This window comes from Suillus subalutaceus (genome assembly GCF_016647625.1).
Source record: "Suillus subalutaceus strain FC151 chromosome Unknown DFJ58scaffold_2, whole genome shotgun sequence".
In the NCBI taxonomy this organism is placed as follows: Eukaryota; Fungi; Basidiomycota; class Agaricomycetes; order Boletales; family Suillaceae; genus Suillus; species Suillus subalutaceus.
In genome coordinates, this window is record NW_024540251.1 from 167,550 (window position 1) to 186,092 (window position 18,543).

At 47.5% G+C, this 18,543-nt stretch overlaps 7 protein-coding genes across 7 annotated transcripts; all 7 read right to left on the bottom strand.

Moving 5' to 3' along the window:
- Positions 1-830: 830 nt before the first annotated feature.
- DFJ58DRAFT_865513 (uncharacterized protein) lies at positions 831-3,677 on the bottom strand (the record flags this gene model as incomplete). Its single annotated transcript, XM_041394160.1, has 13 exons — positions 2,981-3,677; positions 2,826-2,921; positions 2,656-2,759; positions 2,527-2,599; positions 2,451-2,476; positions 2,368-2,374; positions 2,243-2,321; positions 2,092-2,203; positions 1,913-2,037; positions 1,800-1,862; positions 1,483-1,748; positions 966-1,426; positions 831-913 (listed from the first exon to the last, which is right to left on the bottom strand). The coding sequence occupies exons 1-13, from the start codon at positions 3,313-3,315 to the stop codon at positions 831-833; spliced, it is 1,830 nt and encodes a 609-aa protein (XP_041250785.1). The 5' UTR covers positions 3,316-3,677.
- DFJ58DRAFT_176906 (uncharacterized protein) lies at positions 3,597-6,467 on the bottom strand. Its single transcript, XM_041379054.1, has 12 exons — positions 5,891-6,467; positions 5,740-5,838; positions 5,581-5,684; positions 5,459-5,527; positions 5,151-5,407; positions 5,027-5,102; positions 4,840-4,964; positions 4,729-4,791; positions 4,411-4,673; positions 4,057-4,361; positions 3,902-4,006; positions 3,597-3,842 (listed from the first exon to the last, which is right to left on the bottom strand). The coding sequence occupies exons 1-12, from the start codon at positions 6,220-6,222 to the stop codon at positions 3,760-3,762; spliced, it is 1,881 nt and encodes a 626-aa protein (XP_041250786.1). The 5' UTR covers positions 6,223-6,467; the 3' UTR covers positions 3,597-3,759.
- A 570-nt stretch (positions 6,468-7,037) lies between these two features.
- Positions 7,038-8,446, bottom strand: DFJ58DRAFT_909747 (uncharacterized protein). Its single transcript, XM_041395149.1, has 9 exons — positions 8,390-8,446; positions 8,272-8,336; positions 8,117-8,210; positions 7,875-7,990; positions 7,602-7,746; positions 7,448-7,575; positions 7,380-7,394; positions 7,167-7,327; positions 7,038-7,116 (listed from the first exon to the last, which is right to left on the bottom strand). The coding sequence occupies exons 3-9, from the start codon at positions 8,190-8,192 to the stop codon at positions 7,092-7,094; spliced, it is 666 nt and encodes a 221-aa protein (XP_041250787.1). The 5' UTR covers positions 8,193-8,210; positions 8,272-8,336; positions 8,390-8,446; the 3' UTR covers positions 7,038-7,091.
- On the bottom strand, positions 8,432-9,063 carry DFJ58DRAFT_177250 (uncharacterized protein; the record flags this gene model as incomplete). Its single annotated transcript, XM_041379055.1, has 2 exons — positions 8,432-8,949; positions 9,007-9,063. Coding segments are annotated over 2 exons (195 nt in total), but the record flags the coding sequence as incomplete, so codon positions are not given.
- Positions 9,064-12,684: 3,621 nt separating this feature from the next.
- On the bottom strand, positions 12,685-13,705 carry DFJ58DRAFT_754440 (uncharacterized protein; the record flags this gene model as incomplete). The annotated part of the gene is made up of 4 exons (XM_041388000.1): positions 13,571-13,705; positions 13,258-13,518; positions 13,023-13,169; positions 12,685-12,833 (listed from the first exon to the last, which is right to left on the bottom strand). The coding sequence occupies exons 2-4, from the start codon at positions 13,364-13,366 to the stop codon at positions 12,685-12,687; spliced, it is 405 nt and encodes a 134-aa protein (XP_041250789.1). The 5' UTR covers positions 13,367-13,518; positions 13,571-13,705.
- Positions 13,706-13,736: 31 nt separating this feature from the next.
- Positions 13,737-15,255, bottom strand: DFJ58DRAFT_177270 (YqcI/YcgG family-domain-containing protein). The gene is made up of 4 exons (XM_041379056.1): positions 14,920-15,255; positions 14,802-14,863; positions 14,013-14,747; positions 13,737-13,961 (listed from the first exon to the last, which is right to left on the bottom strand). The coding sequence occupies exons 1-3, from the start codon at positions 15,046-15,048 to the stop codon at positions 14,015-14,017; spliced, it is 924 nt and encodes a 307-aa protein (XP_041250790.1). The 5' UTR covers positions 15,049-15,255; the 3' UTR covers positions 13,737-13,961; positions 14,013-14,014.
- A 158-nt stretch (positions 15,256-15,413) lies between these two features.
- On the bottom strand, positions 15,414-17,455 carry DFJ58DRAFT_835801 (uncharacterized protein; the record flags this gene model as incomplete). The annotated part of the gene is made up of 8 exons (XM_041392258.1): positions 15,414-15,449; positions 15,536-15,628; positions 15,797-16,009; positions 16,133-16,268; positions 16,306-16,397; positions 16,683-16,984; positions 17,129-17,190; positions 17,445-17,455. 8 exons carry the CDS (start codon positions 17,453-17,455, stop codon positions 15,414-15,416), a joined length of 945 nt encoding a protein of 314 aa, XP_041250791.1.
- Positions 17,456-18,543: the final 1,088 nt, after the last annotated feature.

Consider the following 18,543-nt stretch of genomic DNA (forward strand, 5'->3'; position numbering starts at 1 on the left):
CAACAGATACTGAGTAGGGGTAGGCCGCTTTGTTGACTGTCTCGACCAGCCGCCGATCAAAACGGCCAAGTCTCTGGCGATAGATAGGTATAAAATTTGAATGTGCTCCAAGTCTCGGCGTGGAATGGCCTTGCCAACATTCGTGACGAGAATTTTTGAAACCATTACACATTTGTACGGCACGGCGATCAATGGCTGTCATCTCAACATCGTTCTTGGGAGCAAAGATGTCAACTTACCTGTGTCGACTTGCTAAGTAATTTGCACTATGACAATGAACAAGTACTGACGATACGACTGCTACAGCGCACGGAGCATGTTTGTTTCTCTCCGAGATTTCACCGATGCAGACTCCAGACAGATAGACATGTGATTGGAACCGTGGGCTTCCAGTTCTTTAGAATACTACCTTCTCAAGCAACTAGTCAGGTGGTTCTGTTTATTTGACCACTAGATGCCACGTACCGTGGTTATAAGTTTTGTAAATACACCGTTCAATCCACATTTGATAGTCAGGGACAACCCAATTCGAGAGCAGACACCCAGGAGAGACTGGAATCCACAACAAGGGCGACTCATCGGGACAGTGCGGTGCAACATCAGCAGAAAGGACACATGAAGATCTTGAATATGATTTATGCGTTCGAGTCTAGACTCTAAACTCATGAGCCCGAATATCACATCGCTCTTAACTGCCAGCTCAGACCTCAGATATATCAGAAGTCTGCAAGCGAGGGAATTGCTCATTGCTAAGCTGTGCAATGATAGTGACGTGTAGAAATCACATGGCAAACCTCCAATAATATGTTGATACCAAACTTGAGACTACCCTAAGGAAGGGATGATTCGTCTACGTTGAGAACCAAAGTGGTGTAGAATCGGATCATCTCAACGAAGCTATTGATGGAGATTGCTGGAAAACAATTAGCCTTTCAATTGCCGAGAAACCAGTCTAAAATGTGTACCTTCGTTGATTGTGTGCACGCCAGAAGGAAGAGACCCTCCGCCGGCTACCCCAAGGTGATTATATCGGAAAATATGGTCAGTTAACTTCCAGTAGAATCGTGTATCTGTATTCCAATCGTTACCAAAGCTAGTGCGATGCGTGCTCAAAACCCCACCTGTGTTACCGGACATGATGCCTGGGCTCACGATGATTGCATCTGAACCAGAAATATTTCTATGGGAGTTGTAGGCTGCCTTGATAGTCCCAGATAAAAGCTGAAACGGCGCAGCGTCTTCGCCAGACGGAGTGACTGGTGCTGGCTCTAAGCCATCGCCAAACGCAGTGGAGAGAATCAAGGTGCCATATGAAGGCGCATCCTCATTGGAAATATGGCCACCAAAGGCCGTGTAAGACAGATTGAACTCGTTTGCGAGAGATTCCAACAATTCGATGTCGCGCGCTTTTGTGGCCACAATGGAACTACGAATAAGATTGAACGTATTAACCACGAGATTCGTTTGTATTAAAAATCCTACCTTTCTGTAGAAATCCGGTGATTCACAATGGCCCACGCCTGTTCTGGGAGAGCGTTTACCTTCATTCCACCGTCCACGAGATCGATAGCTTGAGTAGTACCGACAAGACTCATAAAAGCACGGTTCTTAAAGAGTTCCTGCTCAGCGGCACGAAGTGCTCCATCACAGTGCTCTGCACGTAACATATGTTCCTTTAGCGAAGAACTAATGCCTGGTGCGTGTTGAGCCATGCATTGAGCGTTCTTGTAAGTCGGTGATCCTCTTGTCTGCAGAAAAAGTATCAGTGCATTCATCACAGTTAGTCTCTTAAAGCTCACCAGGTGGACCTCAAAGGGTTTTTTCTCATACTGTACAAGGAGCTCTGCAAGCATACCGATGCTCTTAGAAATTCAGAAATGATTGGTGAAGAATTGAGCATGAGCAATCTCACTGTATGAGGTGGAGGAAGACTAGAATGGCCACCGGGAGATGTAACTTTGATTTGGACGTTCAAGGAACCTTTCTCGGCAATTCCAGGTACTGCAATAACACGACCATATACTTCACTGTACCCAGCTATCAACCAGAACCCCATTATTCATCGTTTTAGTTAGTCCAACAATAACTCACATCCTTCGTCGAGAAGCATGGTAAAGCCATTTTCTCCGAATCTCTCTAGCATTTCGGTAGCTAGGGAAGATGCACCCTTGAACCAGTATTCAATGTTAACGTGCCTGGGTGGCTGCGCAGAATTTTAGCAACTTACCCGCATTCCACTTACTTCCTCGTCGAATCCTGACGCGATCACAATCGTGCGAGTCGGCTTGAAGCCGTTCTCTAGCATAGATTCAATCGCAGACCTAGGGCAATCAGTATACTTTTCTTGAACATCTCAAGGACACAAACATGATCCCTAGACACAACCAATGAGTTCAGGAATAAAACTAGTCGTTGAAACGCTACCAATTAGACCGCTCTTATCATCGCACGACCCGCGACCCCCAAAGGCTCTCCCCTGCCAAAGTATCAGTTAAAAACATGCTACGTATTATGAAACTACTGTACAGACCATCAAAGTAACCGGAGAATGGCGGATACTGCCATTCATCAATTGTCGTTTCCAAGACAGGGACCACGTCTAGCGGCCAATAAGTTATCATCATAGAGATATGTATGATGCACAAATGAACTTACCCTGGTGAGCAGCGAGGAGGAGTGGCTTCAAAGCACTGTCTGAGCCTTTCCATACGTACAACAGTCCGTATGTATTGACTTTCGTAAGGTCCAAGTTTGAGTGACTGGCACACAATATAAAGTTGTGAACTGGGCAACTGGACAATGGCACAGTACAGAAAAGTACTTACAGTAAAGGGAACGAGTCTTTCAGATAATCATGCAACGGGAGGAACTTCTCCCAAACAGGTTCTGCCACTTCTCCCATGTCATCGAACGTTTCCGTGCTGTATGGAGGCTGTATTTAGCACAGACACCCAACAATTCGCGGGCGGAACAAACGCACGGAATTCGCACAGCTCCCCCAAGCCAGTCTATGGCTCTCGCTTTGAACTCCTCAGTACTGTACGCGAGTTGAAGACTTTCCCAGATCACCCCGTTCTTCTCGGGAACAAGTTCATCCGCCTGAGGACACAAATCTACGCCATCATCGAGGGTGCCGACAGGAAAACCTTTCGAGGGTCTTTTGACGAAGTATGTTGAAGCAGAGATTGCGAGTGCGGTGACAAGTGTGATCTTGAATGCGATAGCCTTGGCCTTCGAAAACTTCGTAGTGGAACTCCTGGCGTTGACGCCTGGAAGCTCGTTGGCCTTCTTTTCAACTAGGTTAGCTTGCGACATGTTATACGACAGAAGTCTGAAAAACAAGGAAATGATTGTAAGCCTGATGAGCGCTTAGTACTATATCGCTAACGCAGCACATGACGCAGCCATTTCGATGACGGGTCTTACCTACATCGCTGATTGGACACCGATACAGATCCATATATATAGCTCGACATACCTGTACTTGGAGATCACGTTACCGACGTGGCGGCATTACAATGATCTTCCTTGTCACTTCAAGCTGGAGACTGGACCCCCACTAAACTGTTTCACGGGCTTTTTGGATATCCATTAATATCAGCACAAGTCAGAAGGTCAAGTGTCATGTGAAGGTTTGGTGCCAAAAGGTTGTCATGAGTCGTCGCTACATATCTTATCCGTGGACCGTGGTATCTACCAATTTAATTCAAATGCTATAAAGCTTCCGCCGCATAAAACCTATTGTATAGAGTCTTAGACTCAAGGCAACTCCGATTCATCAACGTTGAGAATAAGTGTGGTGAAGAATCGAATCATTTCAACGAAGTTGCTGATTTTGATGGCTGCCATGAAATCATGTATCAAATACGTTTCGGGAAAGGGAAAACAAATCAAGTCTCACCCTCGTTGACGGTGTGTACCCCAGAAATGATGCTTCCACCCCTAGCACCATCTGTATGGCCATAGCGGAAGATGTGCTCAGTCAGCTTCCAATAGTACCTCGTGTCTATCAAGGGCGTAAGAACCACATGGTGATAGCCAAACGATATCGCTGACCTGTGTTGCCTGACATAATTCCAGGACTGATGATCAAGCTATCATCGTCTGAGAGACCTCTGTGAGAGTTATATGCAGCTCTGATAGTGCCAGATAACAATTGATAAGGAACGGCGTCATGTCCGGTGGGTGAGACTGGAGCAGGCTCGAGCCCATGCGTATAAGCCTCAGATAGTGTCAAGGTGCCAAACGCGGGAGCATCGGCATCAGTAATCCTAGCACCAAAAGCGGTATATGATAGGTTGAATTGGCTTGCTAGCGATATGAGCAGCTCAGTGTCACGCCTTTTCGTTGCAGTAACGGAACTAGACTCGGTGTTAGCATGCAATTGTGCGATATTGATTGATCGCCAACCTCTGCGTCGAAATGCGATGATTCACTACCGCCCAAGCTTGCTCTGGCAGGGCATTGACTTTTACCCCTCCATGAATGAGGTCAATAGCTTGAGTGGTTCCGACAAGATTTTTGAACATCGGGTTCTTGAAGAGTTCTTGCTCAGCGCGGCGAAGAGCAAGTTCATTGTGTTCTGCGTGAATGATATCTCTTCGCAGCGATGCAGGAAGGTCAGGTGTGTGAACAAGACATTGCGCAATCTTGTACGTCGGTGAACCTCTTGCCTGCGAGATTTGCGCAAAAGTTATACTATTGTCCTATTGGTGTTCCAGAACTTACAAGATGGACTTCGAATGGATTTCTCTCAATATTGACGAGCATATCCGCCAGTATGCCAATGCTCTATGCTGACATGAGCACCCAGCCATTAATTCTAGAGTAAAAACCTACAGTGTGAAGCGGTGGAAGACTTGAGTGTCCACCAGGAGATGCGATATTTATCATCACATCCAAATACCCTTTCTCGGAAATACCGGGAGTTGCGACGACTCGGCCAAACTGTTCGCCATATCCAGCTATAACCCAAAGCAGTGCCGGTTAAGAATGTTTGGCTGATGGCAAAGAGAGACCATCTTACAGCCTTCATCCACTAGCATAGCATAACCGTTTTCACCGAACATCTCCAGTAATACTGGTGCCAACATTTGAGCGCCCTATCGATGGTTCAGCCTAGTTGTCAAATTGTGGGTTGATGTCCTTACATGAAGGCCGCTGGTCTCCTCGTCGAAACCGGATGCCAAAACTACGGTTCGAGCTGGCTGAAACTTGTTCTCCAGCATGCTCTCCATGGCGGACCTAACGCAAAACATAAGTGAGAGTGAGAGAAAGGCTATGAGATATATTATACATGATGCCTGTGCATCCATGATTGGCCAAACGTAAAGCGTATAACTTGCGAAGAGCTCACCTATCAGCCCGCTTTTGTCGTCTTGCGAGCCGCGTCCCCATACTCGCTCACCTATCATGCTCATTAGGGGTTATCGGATAAATCATAAGAGAACACACGGACCGTCGAAGTACCCAGAAAAAGGTGGATGCTGCCATTGGTCAATTGTGGTATCCTCCACGGGAACAACGTCTGTATCACAAAAATTCTAAGGACTCGCCATGCAAGAAGGGCAGTAGGCTCACCTTGGTGGGCTGCAAGCAAGAGAGGCTTGAGAGAGCTGCTCGTTCCTTTCCATACGTATATCAGGCCATACGTATTGACTTTCGTAACTTCAAGGGAAGCATGACTGTGCAATTACAGGGATAATCAGTCTAGACACAATGAAATAGAAGTGCACCTACACCAGTGGAAAGGCCTTCAACAGATAGTCATGAAAAGCACCAAATTTCTCCCAGCGTGGGTCAGTCCCGACAGGACCCATCTGATCATAAGATTCTGTTCTAGTACCAGTGAGTGCTCTTGTGTGGTCCACAATGTGAATGACAAGCTCACGGGATTCTAACGGCCCCTGCAAGCCAGTCTATCGCTCTCATCTTAAATGCATCAGTTTCATAGGTGTCACCCAAAGACTTCCACAAAGCGCCGTTGGACTTTGGGATGAGCTCAGACACCTGAGGGCAGATATCTGCAGTGACTTCCTGGTGGGACCGGTACGGCCCAATGCTACATGGCGCCATCCATAGAAAAGTGGATGCGAATAGTACAGCCAGTACCACCAGACCCGTCCTCAGTGCCACTATCCTGCCGCTCGACAACGTCCTGCCCGTACGCGGTGGCAAGACACCAGGGAGGAACTCGTTTGTTTTCTCGTTCGTGGCAGACATACCCGGAAATCAACAAGGTATATCTTGGAGGACTCTCGCAGCCCAGAGCCGAAGTACTTATATCGCGGCCTGGGCAATACGGATCTTCGGACCCCGTTTGGCCATGAGACCTGCTCACGTTGTCGCGCGTAGATCGACAAGCGCGCAAACTTTACTTATTCTCGACCCGTCACATCACCTGTCAATGCAATGTCTACCTTGCAGTGGTCCAGACTCCAGAGTATGGAAGGAACGACACGTCTAGCGAATCGAACCTATTTCGTGTGACAGTCACACCAAGGTTGAGGTCAACGAATTAAAAGTGTGACACATATGGAAAAAAACATATAGAGAAGACAACATATGGCTAGATGGAAGTAAAATTAAAGACATAGCTCTGTTTCATAAGCATCTCTGGGTGAGTACAAGCATCATATCTGCACTACATGAGGAGATCACATCTGCAGCACGAACCTATGTGAAAATTGTCACATGTCACACCCTCCTTCGAACCCCCGAACCTAAGGTTCAGTTGGTCACTCCCAGATGAGGTCGAACCTAAGTGCGTATCTCTACAGTAGTTTGAATCTCGGGAGAAACATTTGACCGTCTTTTGGGAGGAGATACTTATACTAGTAGAAATGATAGACCATCCACTAGGGCTGCAATCTGCAATGCACTTATTTCCGCTACCATCTAGTAAGAGAAAAAGAGAAAAACTCCGCATCTGAAACCAGAAACGACGCCAAAAATAAAACAATCATAATACGGACCTCCGCACCAGAGTAGTATGAACCACGGAAAGATAAAATACAAAGCAGCAGCCTGCCAGCCCTCTATTCTCCAACCCAAGTTACATCCGATTATCACGACGGTGGTCGACACCATCGCTAGTAGTTGAACTCCCCAGCTCTCCTTCGCCGGATATTATATTTGAAAGACAAAGATCTATCATGCCTGCTCACCGCAGGTTGGCCTCTATCGGATGATGCACATCTTCCATGACCCAACCACAAGAACCTATGTTTGGAATAACAGCCTGACTGTCGTGTGATGCATCAAATGCTCTTGTCGTTTGTAGCGCCAGTCCCAGCATGATCACCGATGCAGATACAGCGAAAGTCAACTAGAACCATTTTCGATGAATAATCATCGCATATATACCACCACAAACTCACAGGAAGAAGGTTAATCTACAACATGCTTCATCAGTCATTTAAAAACAGCATCTGTGTAGTTCACTTACGTTGAGGCGTAGCGCAATGAACTCCTCGTTGACATAGGCTGTCCCATTGCCACGCTGAATTGCTCCATTGGATGTGCCCAATTGTCCCGCCAAGCATGTGACACAGAATGAGAGAAAACGGGGCGATGCTCAGAAAACGTCAGACACAACATACCCTTACCTAACCAGATGAGTTGTGCAGCTGCTTTCGCAACCGCCAGTTCTAGTTCATCCGGTCTCAAAGTGAAATTGGAAATCGGAAGAGAGCCGCCGTATTTGGATTGTAGGTGAGATTCAGGCCTACCAATGACATGATATACCTAAAAGTCAAGCCGTGCATGAGACATACAGAAGTGTAGTCAAGGAAAAAAATTGGCCTACTCGTCCGCAATAGAGGTTCAACGATTTGTGTCATTGAACCCCTCGAAATGAGCGCCGTATAACGCACTTGCACTGGCCAACTAGTATTCGACCACTCGAATTGATTCATTTCCCATCGCGTAGATGGTTGCGATATGAATATGGGACTCAGCAGACTGTTGGTTTGCATATCGACCGTCCTATCTGTAGTATTGGTGACAGCGAGCATAGTATAAAATAGACGTAGATGACATAGTCAGTGATAGTCGTAGTATTAACAGCTGCAAAAGGTTTTGCTATTATGATTGCAATACAAACAAACGTACGCACACTTATATGGCCAAATCATGTTTACAGCGACCTCATCCTGTACCGAAGGCTCAATCTCCAATAATGTGGAGACCATAAGACAGACACCATTGAGCTAGAGTCAATTTGTTACTCAGCTTCTACAGTCTATGCGAACTATCTCGGAGAATGCTTACCTCCAGGACTTCACTGGAAAGATCTTCAAATTGTACCCATAGAACTATATGTATCTGGTCTGGCCCTGTAGACCTTTTCAGCATGATAAAACATCAATCACCGACAGAAAGTGCTTGCATTAAGCGCGCGAGAAGAATCTGGGCCAAACAGAACGATCGCCGTACTGGTATTCGCAGAGTATGTCACATTTAGAATCAATCCGTAACGCGAGGTTACCGTCGTTGCATTCACAGTCGCATTTCCTGCTACAGAACTTATTTTCAGGGTGTCATAGTGGTGTTGGATAATCCTGTAGATACCAGTCCAATTAAACGATTAACAACTGGTAGGGATGGGATAATGAGTCCCAGGTTCGCGAAAGAGCCGTACAATGAATCGTCTAGCCACCCTAGTGTTGTTGGCATGGAAGTCGTCATAGAAGCATTAAAGGTTTGAAATTGTAGGAGAGTGGAAGAGGTGACATGCAACACGGTTATGCTCGCAAGGTAGGTTGCCACAGCGGGAGTCGTCCACCACGAGGCAGGGACATCAGTTTGTCGCTAGACGCTACTGAGTGCAGAACCGAGGCCAGCCCATGCACCAGAGATGTCGTGAATAGTAGTCAGTTTTACACGGCGCATAAGTGTTCTCGAAATCGCAAGCCGTTGGGTAAGGAAGAGTAGAACAGCTGTGTATATCTAAATTAAATCCTGTCACTGGTGTACCATAAAGACAACATGACGATGAATGCGTACGGTAAAAAATGTTTGCGGTGAGCCACTTAGCACCGCAGACCAAAATCCATCGTTTCTTGCTGTGAACGAGAGTCACGCGGTGTTCCAAGTGACAGACATGAAAGATAACAAGGACGATGTGGAACATGTCTAGCACGCCATGGAGGATGTAACATACACGTGCAGAGAACAATCCATCACATGTATTTTTTGAAGGATTTTTCGAGCGTGCCTTCCAGGAGGCGGAGGGGGGACGTAGTTGTCGGCAAGCAACAGGAAACAGTCAGTTGACATGATAACATACCGAACCAAATCCTTAGCCACTGAACAGTGCACCGTGTCATTTGCGGCCGAGATGAACCAGGGACCTAATGAGATATTAAGTATCAACAACGCACTGGGTGAGTGAAGATGGAACAGGGGATGAGGTCTCCAATAGTCACGGTTGTTCCTTCTTATAGATGCCAGTGGAGCATGCATCACCTTTCCAACGTTGCAGCTCTCGAGCGTGGTCGCTGGGCTCAGGTAATTTGTAAATTCCATCCGTGCAAGTCACCTTGAACTTGCTGCACCACTGACGCCTTGCTAACGCACCCGCACCAGTTGATTGTTCCTTCAAGGATCGGCAACTTGAAGCACTAGATTCTCGAAATTTGATGTGCTAGGAAACGGAGAAAACTCCGGCACAGGCACTTTAGACCGCTCATCCGGATGCTTCCGGTGTTCCTATGTACTAGAAAGTCAAGTACCCAACTCAGACATCGAATGAACCTTTCTTAGTACTTACAGGCTGTACTCGGTACAACAACCCCGGCACACCAGATTTGATTCTTTGTTGTGGCATATACAGAAATTCTCTCTCTCTCTCCTAGAACGTCAAGCTGCCAGTGTCGAAAATCGAGACCAGCCGCTAGGCCTTTTGACCTAGCAGTGTTGCTTGTAACACTCTTTATTGGCAAACAAATTTCACGTTACTAAGATGGCTCATGCACATGGTCCACGAGCCATCTGATTGATCACCCGTCGACGTGACGCAATGACCTATTCCCCGGCCCCGGGGATGCGCTGGGGTGCAGCAGTGGTGAGTGTTTAATTGAATTGACGGAAACAACGTCCGCCTCAATTAAGTGTTCTAATGCTCGTACACTTTGCATCACTCTCGCTTCGCCTGACCTCTACTGCAAACGCCTGTCCATCGGTTCCAGCACCACTCTTGTACCGACGTCTTCTCAGGACGATGCCTCAAATGCTGGCAACGACTGTGAATCGTTTTCTGATGAGAGCACTGTCCACGAAGTAAGACGCAACATATCCTCCATTTCCACATTACCTGACATTTGAGTTCTAGGACGATAGTTCTGAACCACAGCCTCGAAAGGAACCCGCACCAGAACCCACGCCCGACATCCTAATTGCGCGAATGAACGCTCTCACTCGATGATCCGCCTTGTCCTTCAAAGCTTTGACCACTCATTCTAGTCACCAACAGCGACACCACATCCGCCATCATCCATTATCCTCCGCTCCCTGAACCCGCCTACTCTACCCGACGTATGTAGGCGCGCTCTCTCTCCGATAGTCCGTCTACCGATCCTGGCGTCGCTCTTCCTGGATCCGGCTGCGCGATAGACGCCTTGGTTCGAAGTATAGAGGTGCTCTCTTGGTGATCGCCCGTCTTCTACCTCGAAGATGAAGTCTCTGATCTTCGTTGCTAAGCGTGCCACTGGACACTTCAAGCTGCCCCCTCTCACGACTACTCCGCTTCGACAGCCTAGATCCTAAATGACGACGCGGAGCCAAACGTATTGGCCTTTTTCGCCAAACCCTACAATCTGGACTCGCCCACGCCCCAAGTGACTCAAGGCTGTCTCCGCGCTAACACACAGCTACGCATAGCATATCCAGGTCCCCTACGACCCGGAGTTTCACCGCCCAAGAAGTCGAAGGCTACTTCCAATCTACGCATACTATACCACCTCGCGAGTCTTTGACTCCAGAGGTCCCCTACGACCCAATCTCGACGACACTCCAAACGGTCTTCTTCACTATCCTCCCTGCTACTGTAAGCCAGGCTTACCACGTGACGGACGCGAGCTGCTTACTTCTCACTGATTGGACACCGCGTACTATTTGTCCAGTATTTGGACCGACGACGCTGATTCGTATATATAGCTCGATGCATACATACTCGCATCTTATCTCTTTACCGTATCGTCAATCATACACTCTTCCACGTTACTGCTTGCCTGTTAGTGTATACCGTCAACGTGACGGTGCTTCCAGCTACACGACATTATATCATGGCTATGGTCATGCACACAGTTAACGATGACTGTGTCCGTACTTGGGCGATCTCTACGCTTCCAACCCCAGATGCCTTGCATCCTCTATCACAATGAGAGCGATCAAAGGTGGTCTTATCACTCCATTTTTACACCAGCTTGTTAAGAGTGTTGATCCGCAGCTGACTGGAGAACACATTAATGTAGCAGACTTGAAAATCTGCGCTCGACTGCGAGGTGTCGGAGGTGATCTTCCTGTCCCAGAGCCTCCAGCAGCACGCGATGGTGGGTATTGACTGTTGTGGACTATTGGCGGAATTGGCCCCACGTCTTTCTTGAGCTTCACTCGTCATATTGCAAACCTCGCTGCTCAGGGATTTGGCGTCTGGGATGCGACGCCTGTCCTTTCAACGCGGGAGCCGGACATTACGCTCAGCTTAATTCAAAAAGCGTTTGTGAACATGTCATCTAGCAAAGTTAACGGCTGCCACTCGCCCCCCGACCTTACATTCTCCATTCATGTCTAATCCCACACGAAGGACGTCTTGACAACTGCGAAACTCCTTGGCAATGTAGACGCAAAGTTTCGGGAGCCGTATGTATGCGGCTCGTTGTCTTTCGTTCTCAATGCTTTGAAGTCTCTCCAAGCTGCTGGAGTGAGAGCGCGTCAGATCGAGAGTAGATCAGCCCATGACTTTATAGGCTGCGGTGCGTACGGCACGAAGAAGTAGCGGAATGCCGCTAAGATTCTACGGGGGTGGGAGATTTGTGATATCTAATACTGTATAAGGATTGAACGATGATCCATAGACCACTCGAGCCGGTGTCCTAAAGCTTGTGTAGAGCTTACTTCTTGTCTGGCATTAGAACAATAATAGCAACACTGATAAACTATCTATGTACAGCGAATGAGATGATTCAAATTTTCCCAACGGTCAGATATCGATCAACCGCGAGCACGAAGACGCAGCTCTGTGCCGGGTCTGCGAGAGAAACCGTTTAACTGCTCAACCGATTAGACCCGACCAACAGCCCTATTGGAGTGCGGGGGCCCACTCCCAGCGACAGATAATGTAATGGCAGTGCAGCGTTGCATCGTGGAAGCGCGCTCATAATATTTCAACAGTTGATAATGAAATTACCCCTCATACGCGAAGCAGTGGTGGGAAGGAGACTGCAACATTCTCAAGATTTACAATTTGTCAACGAAGATTGCCTGGATGGTTCTACAAATCATGCTTAGATCAAGAGTTGATTTCTCCATTTAACACGGACTCGAGCTCAATTCACAAGAAATTCCTGCACTGTCTCCGAGTCAGCGGGACGAATGATTGCGAACAAAAGTTAAACCATACCTGCTCGAGCTGGGTGTCTTGCGCCAACACTCAAGGTACTCGGAGTGGTGCCTCCAACTTATTCATTTCCTCCATCCGGCCCAGTTCAGCATTCTTGGAGAAAGCAATTCGCCCTCCGGGATTGCTTTCAGATCTGCAAGCAGCAGGAAGAAAAATACGTCCGCCCAGCTCAATCTGCTTCCAAACACGTATCCCTCGTCTGCCATTAGTTCTTTTACCAAGCAATGTCCCAAGATACTCTACAGCTGGTTTGATTTGTTCGCGAATTGCAGAGTCTGTAAATTTTCCTGCATCGGTAGCGGCCACACGGGGTTTTACGACCCCTTTCAACAGCAGGGAAACCTGAAGCATGAAATCAGCATAATATGCTACATGTGTCTGACTGAAATTTCAAGTTTACCATGTGCTCCAGCGAGACTCGCAAACTCCCACATCTGTTCCTCGATGATGACCTTCTCATGACCTAGGGAAATATGCAAGTTGGGTTCTGGTGCAACCTTGTCAATGTAGCACGCAATGGCGACGCTCTCGCGCAAATTCAGGTTGACTGTTTTGCCATCAATTTCATGGATGGTCAGGGTGGGCAGAAACCGAATGAATGGTTGTCATATGCTGTGTCCGAGTGTGGAACACACCTAACTTTGAGTGAAGGGTATCTATCCCCATGTGAGTCAATCCGGGAGTGACAAATCGGGTGAATGTGCTTAATAGCGTCCTAATGATAGTGTAGAGAGGTGGGGTCATGGTTGGTGTTAGAGTGTTCGGTGGCACTACTCAGCTGACTTTAATCACCCCAGTCAATAACGACTAGTTACTGGATGTTCACTGGCAGCAAGCACTGGCAGAAGCTCGATTCGGAGTCCCGACATGACAGGAGGTCCGATGGTGGTGAGAACCTGGAGCCTAAAATACGTATTAACGACTTGGGAGACAAACGATTCGACCAACCAATTTGATGACAATCGTGGAATATTAATCTTGTGCCAGCGACGAAGGATGTCACTGGCACACGTGTATCACATCCAATGCGCTCCATCTTGGTGATGCGAGGGGATGACATAGGCATATGGTGTTGCGGTGGCCTCTCGCTGGGTTTTAATCTCCGATTAGCTTTTTCTTGCACGAACCTTATCCTCCTTCAAGTCTAAAGGCATCACGCAGCATCTTTAACTCGGAAACGCAAACCAAATTCTGGGTATTGAGTGGGAAGCAGTAATACAACGAAAAAATAAACCCCAGCCGCCAGCGCCTAGTATGTTACAGTTACAACTATTTAAATTTCAAACACTACATTATCTTTGCGACTCCGCATTAGGAAGGTATCGTAGTTCGAACTTCGCTGTGGAGATTAGTCAATTGGAGGAAACTTGACCGGGTGTCATCAGCTCACTTTTATGCGGCAATGACTTCGGAGTCACTGAGTTTGTCATATGGACACGGCGCCGGAACATTTTCATCCAGCAAGAAGTACTGCTTGGACTCCCGCGATCCTTCCTCGCTGTAGTTCTTCAGCTCAGGGCTGACAGGGATTGGATCGTACTTGGCGAGGAGGGCACGAACTTTTGCAAGCGCACCCGCGCGCTTTGCATCAGTGCTGAAGAGAATGTCAAAAATCCACTTTGGCTGGAAGACCATGGTCAGGCCCGGCGCATAACGCGTGCGCCTGACCTGGTGAGCAGGGGTTTGGATGACAGTAAAGAATTGTTCTCCGCCAAAGCAGAAGCACCATCTGTCTGTGTCAATGTCGCGGGGTATAGTTGAAGGCCAGGGCTTCTCATCAAGCTTAGCGAGACCGTTGAGGAGTTTCCAGAATAGAGTATTGTATTCCTCTACTGTTCGTGAGTTGTTGTCATTTTGCTTGGCAAGAAGAACGAGGGAGGTGTTCGGGCCAAGCTGGCGAGCTTGAGGGAGGTATGTGGAAAGTCCCTTGGCAAGAGTACGGATATGACGTGGGCCTGACAGGTCATCCGAGTCGATGAACAAATAGAGCTGTTCATCTGATTTAAAGCCCTTTGTGGCATAGACGCAGGGGAATATTAGTTCTTCATCGAGGAGAACTGCCTTATAGTCTTCGTAGGCATTACGCTGCCACGTTCCTTGCGGAAATGCTGCGGTGACTTGCGCTCTGAAACGAATAAAATATCAGACTACGGCCTCAAAGGGGCGCGCGCGTCCGTACCTTGTCAAAAGATTACCCTGTTGGTCGTCTTGTTCGCCACTAAATACAGCTCGAATGAAGCCCTAACCGTCGATAGTCAGTTCATCCATAACCGGTGACGAAGATGTCTAATACGGACGATGAAGGAGGATAATCTATCACGGAGCGTCTTCGGTATACTTCGAAGCTTGACCAAGGTAACATTGGCAAGAAGTGTAATCATAACGCCTCCGATGAACGATACAGCTAAAGCGTAGATGTTGAACATGATTGAAATTGGAGTGCTGAAAGTTGAAGTGTTGAGGACTATCTGATAATGTTGGTGGAGTTTTTATAGGTCTCAAAATCCAACTCTGACGCGTACGAGACCAAAAAAAACTGTGACCAACTGATGCTGTCCAACTGAGAAGCATCATCACAAATCAAGGTCAAATGATTGCCTTGTGAAACAGGTTGCGGGGGTGGCTAGGCCTCGGGTGCCGTCACCCAAACAATTTACTGGGCGTACCTCCCATACAAAGAGACCTAAAATGTTAGAAAATCATCAATGATGCCGGATTAGTGAGAATGTCGACGCAGTAGTAGTTACACCTTCATTTGGGAGATCTTGCTGGGTACCAGCCCTATAACGTACTAGTAAGGTTTCGTCTGATTAGCCATGCTTAAGACCTGTGGGAAAGATCATCGTGTGCATGTAGGTCGAGCATGTTCTACAATTTGTGAACAGCTGGCGTCTGAGGTTGTGAGTTACCTACTTTGTTCCAGTAGTCACGGTTCGTATATGATTTCGCCATTTGGAGGTCGAGCCGAGAGGAACTGCTGATCGCATGCGCCACGCCGGTAGCAACCTAGAACAAGACAGACCACACCACACCGTAAAAAGCATATCATCGAGATCCCCCGGAACAAGCTAACACTGATCACAACCACACACTGGAAACATGCCTAATTCCATGAGAACATCAGCCCCTCGTAAAGCGGATTCAACGATTCGAAAAGAATGCACGTTGACTCACCTGATTCAGTGGACAGACAAGAATTTTCGGTCCGCTCATGAGTCGATCCGAGGAGAACAAATTGATGTTATCGAACGATGCCTTCAAGTTGGCGTAGGTTAACGATCGTCGACTGACGTAACTGGCGCCAGCGCATTGTTCATTCCAGACCTTTGGTGTTTTTGCCATCACCACCACCTCCTGATTTGTTGAAGAACATCGCAAAATGGTTGCCTGCAATAGTCCCATGTACGGAAATATTAATGACGATTTCGCAGCAATTTTGGAACATCAGTTTGCCTCGGTTTGTCGACGAAGATCAGGTTGTGCTGCCACATCCGTGGCAGCGCCCGCTACCCTCGAGTCCAAATTCACTATTGCAGGTGTTGCCCCTTCCAGAAGGGCACCATGTGACAAAGTGCAAGCCTGATTTTCGGTGCAATTAGGATTTTGCATGGAGATATTGGATTTGGGAGAGGCCTGAGCTTGAGAACTGGAAACCCCAGGGATGTTGTTGACGGGGTAATCACACTTTTAGAGGTTTAGCGCTTGCCAAGTTGAAGCTTGAGCTTGAGAACCACGTGTTGTCTCCATCATGTAGGCGTGTGAATTCGTTGGACCACTAAATCACAAATTAACGTTGTTGTTCCGCAATCAAAAGCAGTTAACATACAAAGACAAGGCTTAGCCTCAAGCTTCACGCACACGCTCAGGCTGGAAAGGTCACACTCGCGCCGGAATTCTACTGGGTGCCTTAGAAAATTACGATGGCCACTTGACTCCTTCCTTTTGCTGTTGAAAACAGAAAGATCGAGTTGGCATCCAGTGCACTCGCGCCGACTCGTCGCACGGGAGCTTGACGTGTCAAACAGGTGACCTAGCAAGCCAAGCTCTAGAACGTATTGACCCCATGGTATTCCGCTTTCATTTCGGAAGGAGGAGTCCCGTACTTGAAATCTGAACACCTGGCATCCCAAGTCCCCATATCCGGCACCTCCTGCACCTCTCCTTTGCCTTTGCACACTTTCTTGGACCGTCGTGCGAGACCCTCGGACCCTTGCACACGTCTTGGCATGCCCTCCCGCATGCTCCTGACACATCCATTGTGTCCCTCCGTGTGCTCATTGACACTGGATTCTCTGATATGTTTGAGACCGGTGTGGCGTATACCACGGACAGGTAGAATTGGGTCACCGCAGGCTCTTCTCTCTCGGACATGATCAAGGTTGTTATGTGAGTTTATCCTCTCCCCTCATGTCTACCCATCCGGACCACCCTCACGTTTCCTGAGACACTCCCACCCTGCGCTTGTCTTCAAGTTACCTCCTAATTTTGCCCGGTGCTCTCGCGCACCTCCTTTGTTCTTCTGCATCTCTATGACTTCCTGGGCGCCATCGCATACTCCCACAGTCTTTCTATGCATCCGGTTAATTTTCTATTGATAGATAATTGAAGGGCTTATGATAAACTGTCCATCTATCAGAGTAAGTCGTCTTTCATTTCCTTCTCTACTACCTCGTCGATCCGTACGCCCCTCGACTGGTCAGTTTCATCATATATTCATCTCTGGCATATACGTTTCTTGTTATTCTTCCTTTCTTCGATTTGTGTCTTTTCCTTACTGGTACGAGACAGATATTGGACTCATTCACTCTCATATCGCACGTACCTCTTGTACATATTTTATTTCTTCTATTTCCTCTTCGATGTAGTGACCTTCGACTTATTTTCTCCTCTCCTGGTACGAAACGGACAACGGGACTCATTTTCATTACAACCTCATCTCTGTCATCTACATTTCATTATCTACGATTTGTTTTCCCCTTCGCTGGTATGAGACAGGCATTGGGCTCTGTCACCTTCATCATGGACTTAGTATTCTGGCACACGTTTCATCCTTTTCATTCTATTCTCCGCATAGAAGTCTTCGATTTATTTTCTCCCTTACTGGTATGGACGGGCTCATTAGATTTCATTAATCGTGTACAGACTGCTCTTGTTATTTCATCGATTTTGTTACACTAAACTTTATTTTCGTGCACATGCATGTACGACAACGATTATCATTGACAGCGTGGTTTTGAATACTTTTTTTTTCACTGCACCCTGCTAGTTAGTCTACCGTTCTCATCTTGCATGCATCAGCTTCATAGGAGTCACAAAGAGTCATCCGCAATGCATTGTTAGACATTAAGATGAGCTCTGACACTGGAGACACTCTGCAAATGTCTGGATTGACTTCCAGGTGGGAGTTGTACGGCCCAATATTATGTTATATGGTACCCGCCATATTAAAGTGGATCCCGCATGCGAATATAGCCAGTGCAACCACTGGCAGACGTCGTCAGTACCACTGTGCCAGTATTCTGCCCCTCTACGACATCCTGCGCGGCGGCAGGATGCCAGGGAGGAACTCTTTGTTTTCTCGATCGTGGCAGACATACACAGCAATTAACAAAACATATCTCAGACGACCCCCGCAGCTGATGAACACTTGGGGTTGGGCGATGCGGGTCTTCAGCCATGAGACCTGCTCACGTTGTCACGCATTAATGCTAAGTTGCCCTTGGGTAGCCCAATTAATAAAGAGAGGGAGAAATGTTTGACGGTCAATTGCAAGAAGAGAGTGAGATGTCTAGCTGCGCAAACTCCTTGCAAGATATTTCCAACTAAGCTTATTAGTTGGACAGCGCATCCCATGGCGAGGGAAACACATTTAGAAAAACAGGTGTTATGACATAAATGTGTGGGGAGGACAAAGGGGTTAC

What these genes read in the sequence shown, in the direction of transcription:
- DFJ58DRAFT_176906 (XM_041379054.1), bottom strand. Translation starts at nt 6,222, where the DNA reads ATGTCTGCCACGAACGAGAAAACAAACGAGTTCCTCCCTGGTGTCTTG. An exon ending in ATCCATTCGAAGTCCATCTT is followed by an intron (nt 4,674 to 4,728) that starts GTAAGTTCTGGA and finishes CAAATCTCGCAG; the next exon opens with GCAAGAGGTTCACCGACGTA. An exon ending in CATCGCATTTCGACGCAGAG is followed by an intron (nt 4,362 to 4,410) that starts GTTGGCGATCAA and finishes CACCGAGTCTAG; the next exon opens with TTCCGTTACTGCAACGAAAA.
- DFJ58DRAFT_909747 (XM_041395149.1), bottom strand. Translation starts at nt 8,192, where the DNA reads ATGGTCTCCACATTATTGGAGATTGAGCCTTCGGTACAGGATGAGGTC. An exon ending in CATGATTTGGCCATATAAGT is followed by an intron (nt 7,991 to 8,116) that starts GTGCGTACGTTT and finishes CCAATACTACAG; the next exon opens with ATAGGACGGTCGATATGCAA. An exon ending in ATACTAGTTGGCCAGTGCAA is followed by an intron (nt 7,747 to 7,874) that starts GTGCGTTATACG and finishes CTTGACTTTTAG; the next exon opens with GTATATCATGTCATTGGTAG.
- DFJ58DRAFT_177270 (XM_041379056.1), bottom strand. Translation starts at nt 15,048, where the DNA reads ATGTTCAACATCTACGCTTTAGCTGTATCGTTCATCGGAGGCGTTATG. An exon ending in ATAGATTATCCTCCTTCATC is followed by an intron (nt 14,864 to 14,919) that starts GTCCGTATTAGA and finishes ATCGACGGTTAG; the next exon opens with GGCTTCATTCGAGCTGTATT. An exon ending in CAGGGTAATCTTTTGACAAG is followed by an intron (nt 14,748 to 14,801) that starts GTACGGACGCGC and finishes TATTCGTTTCAG; the next exon opens with AGCGCAAGTCACCGCAGCAT.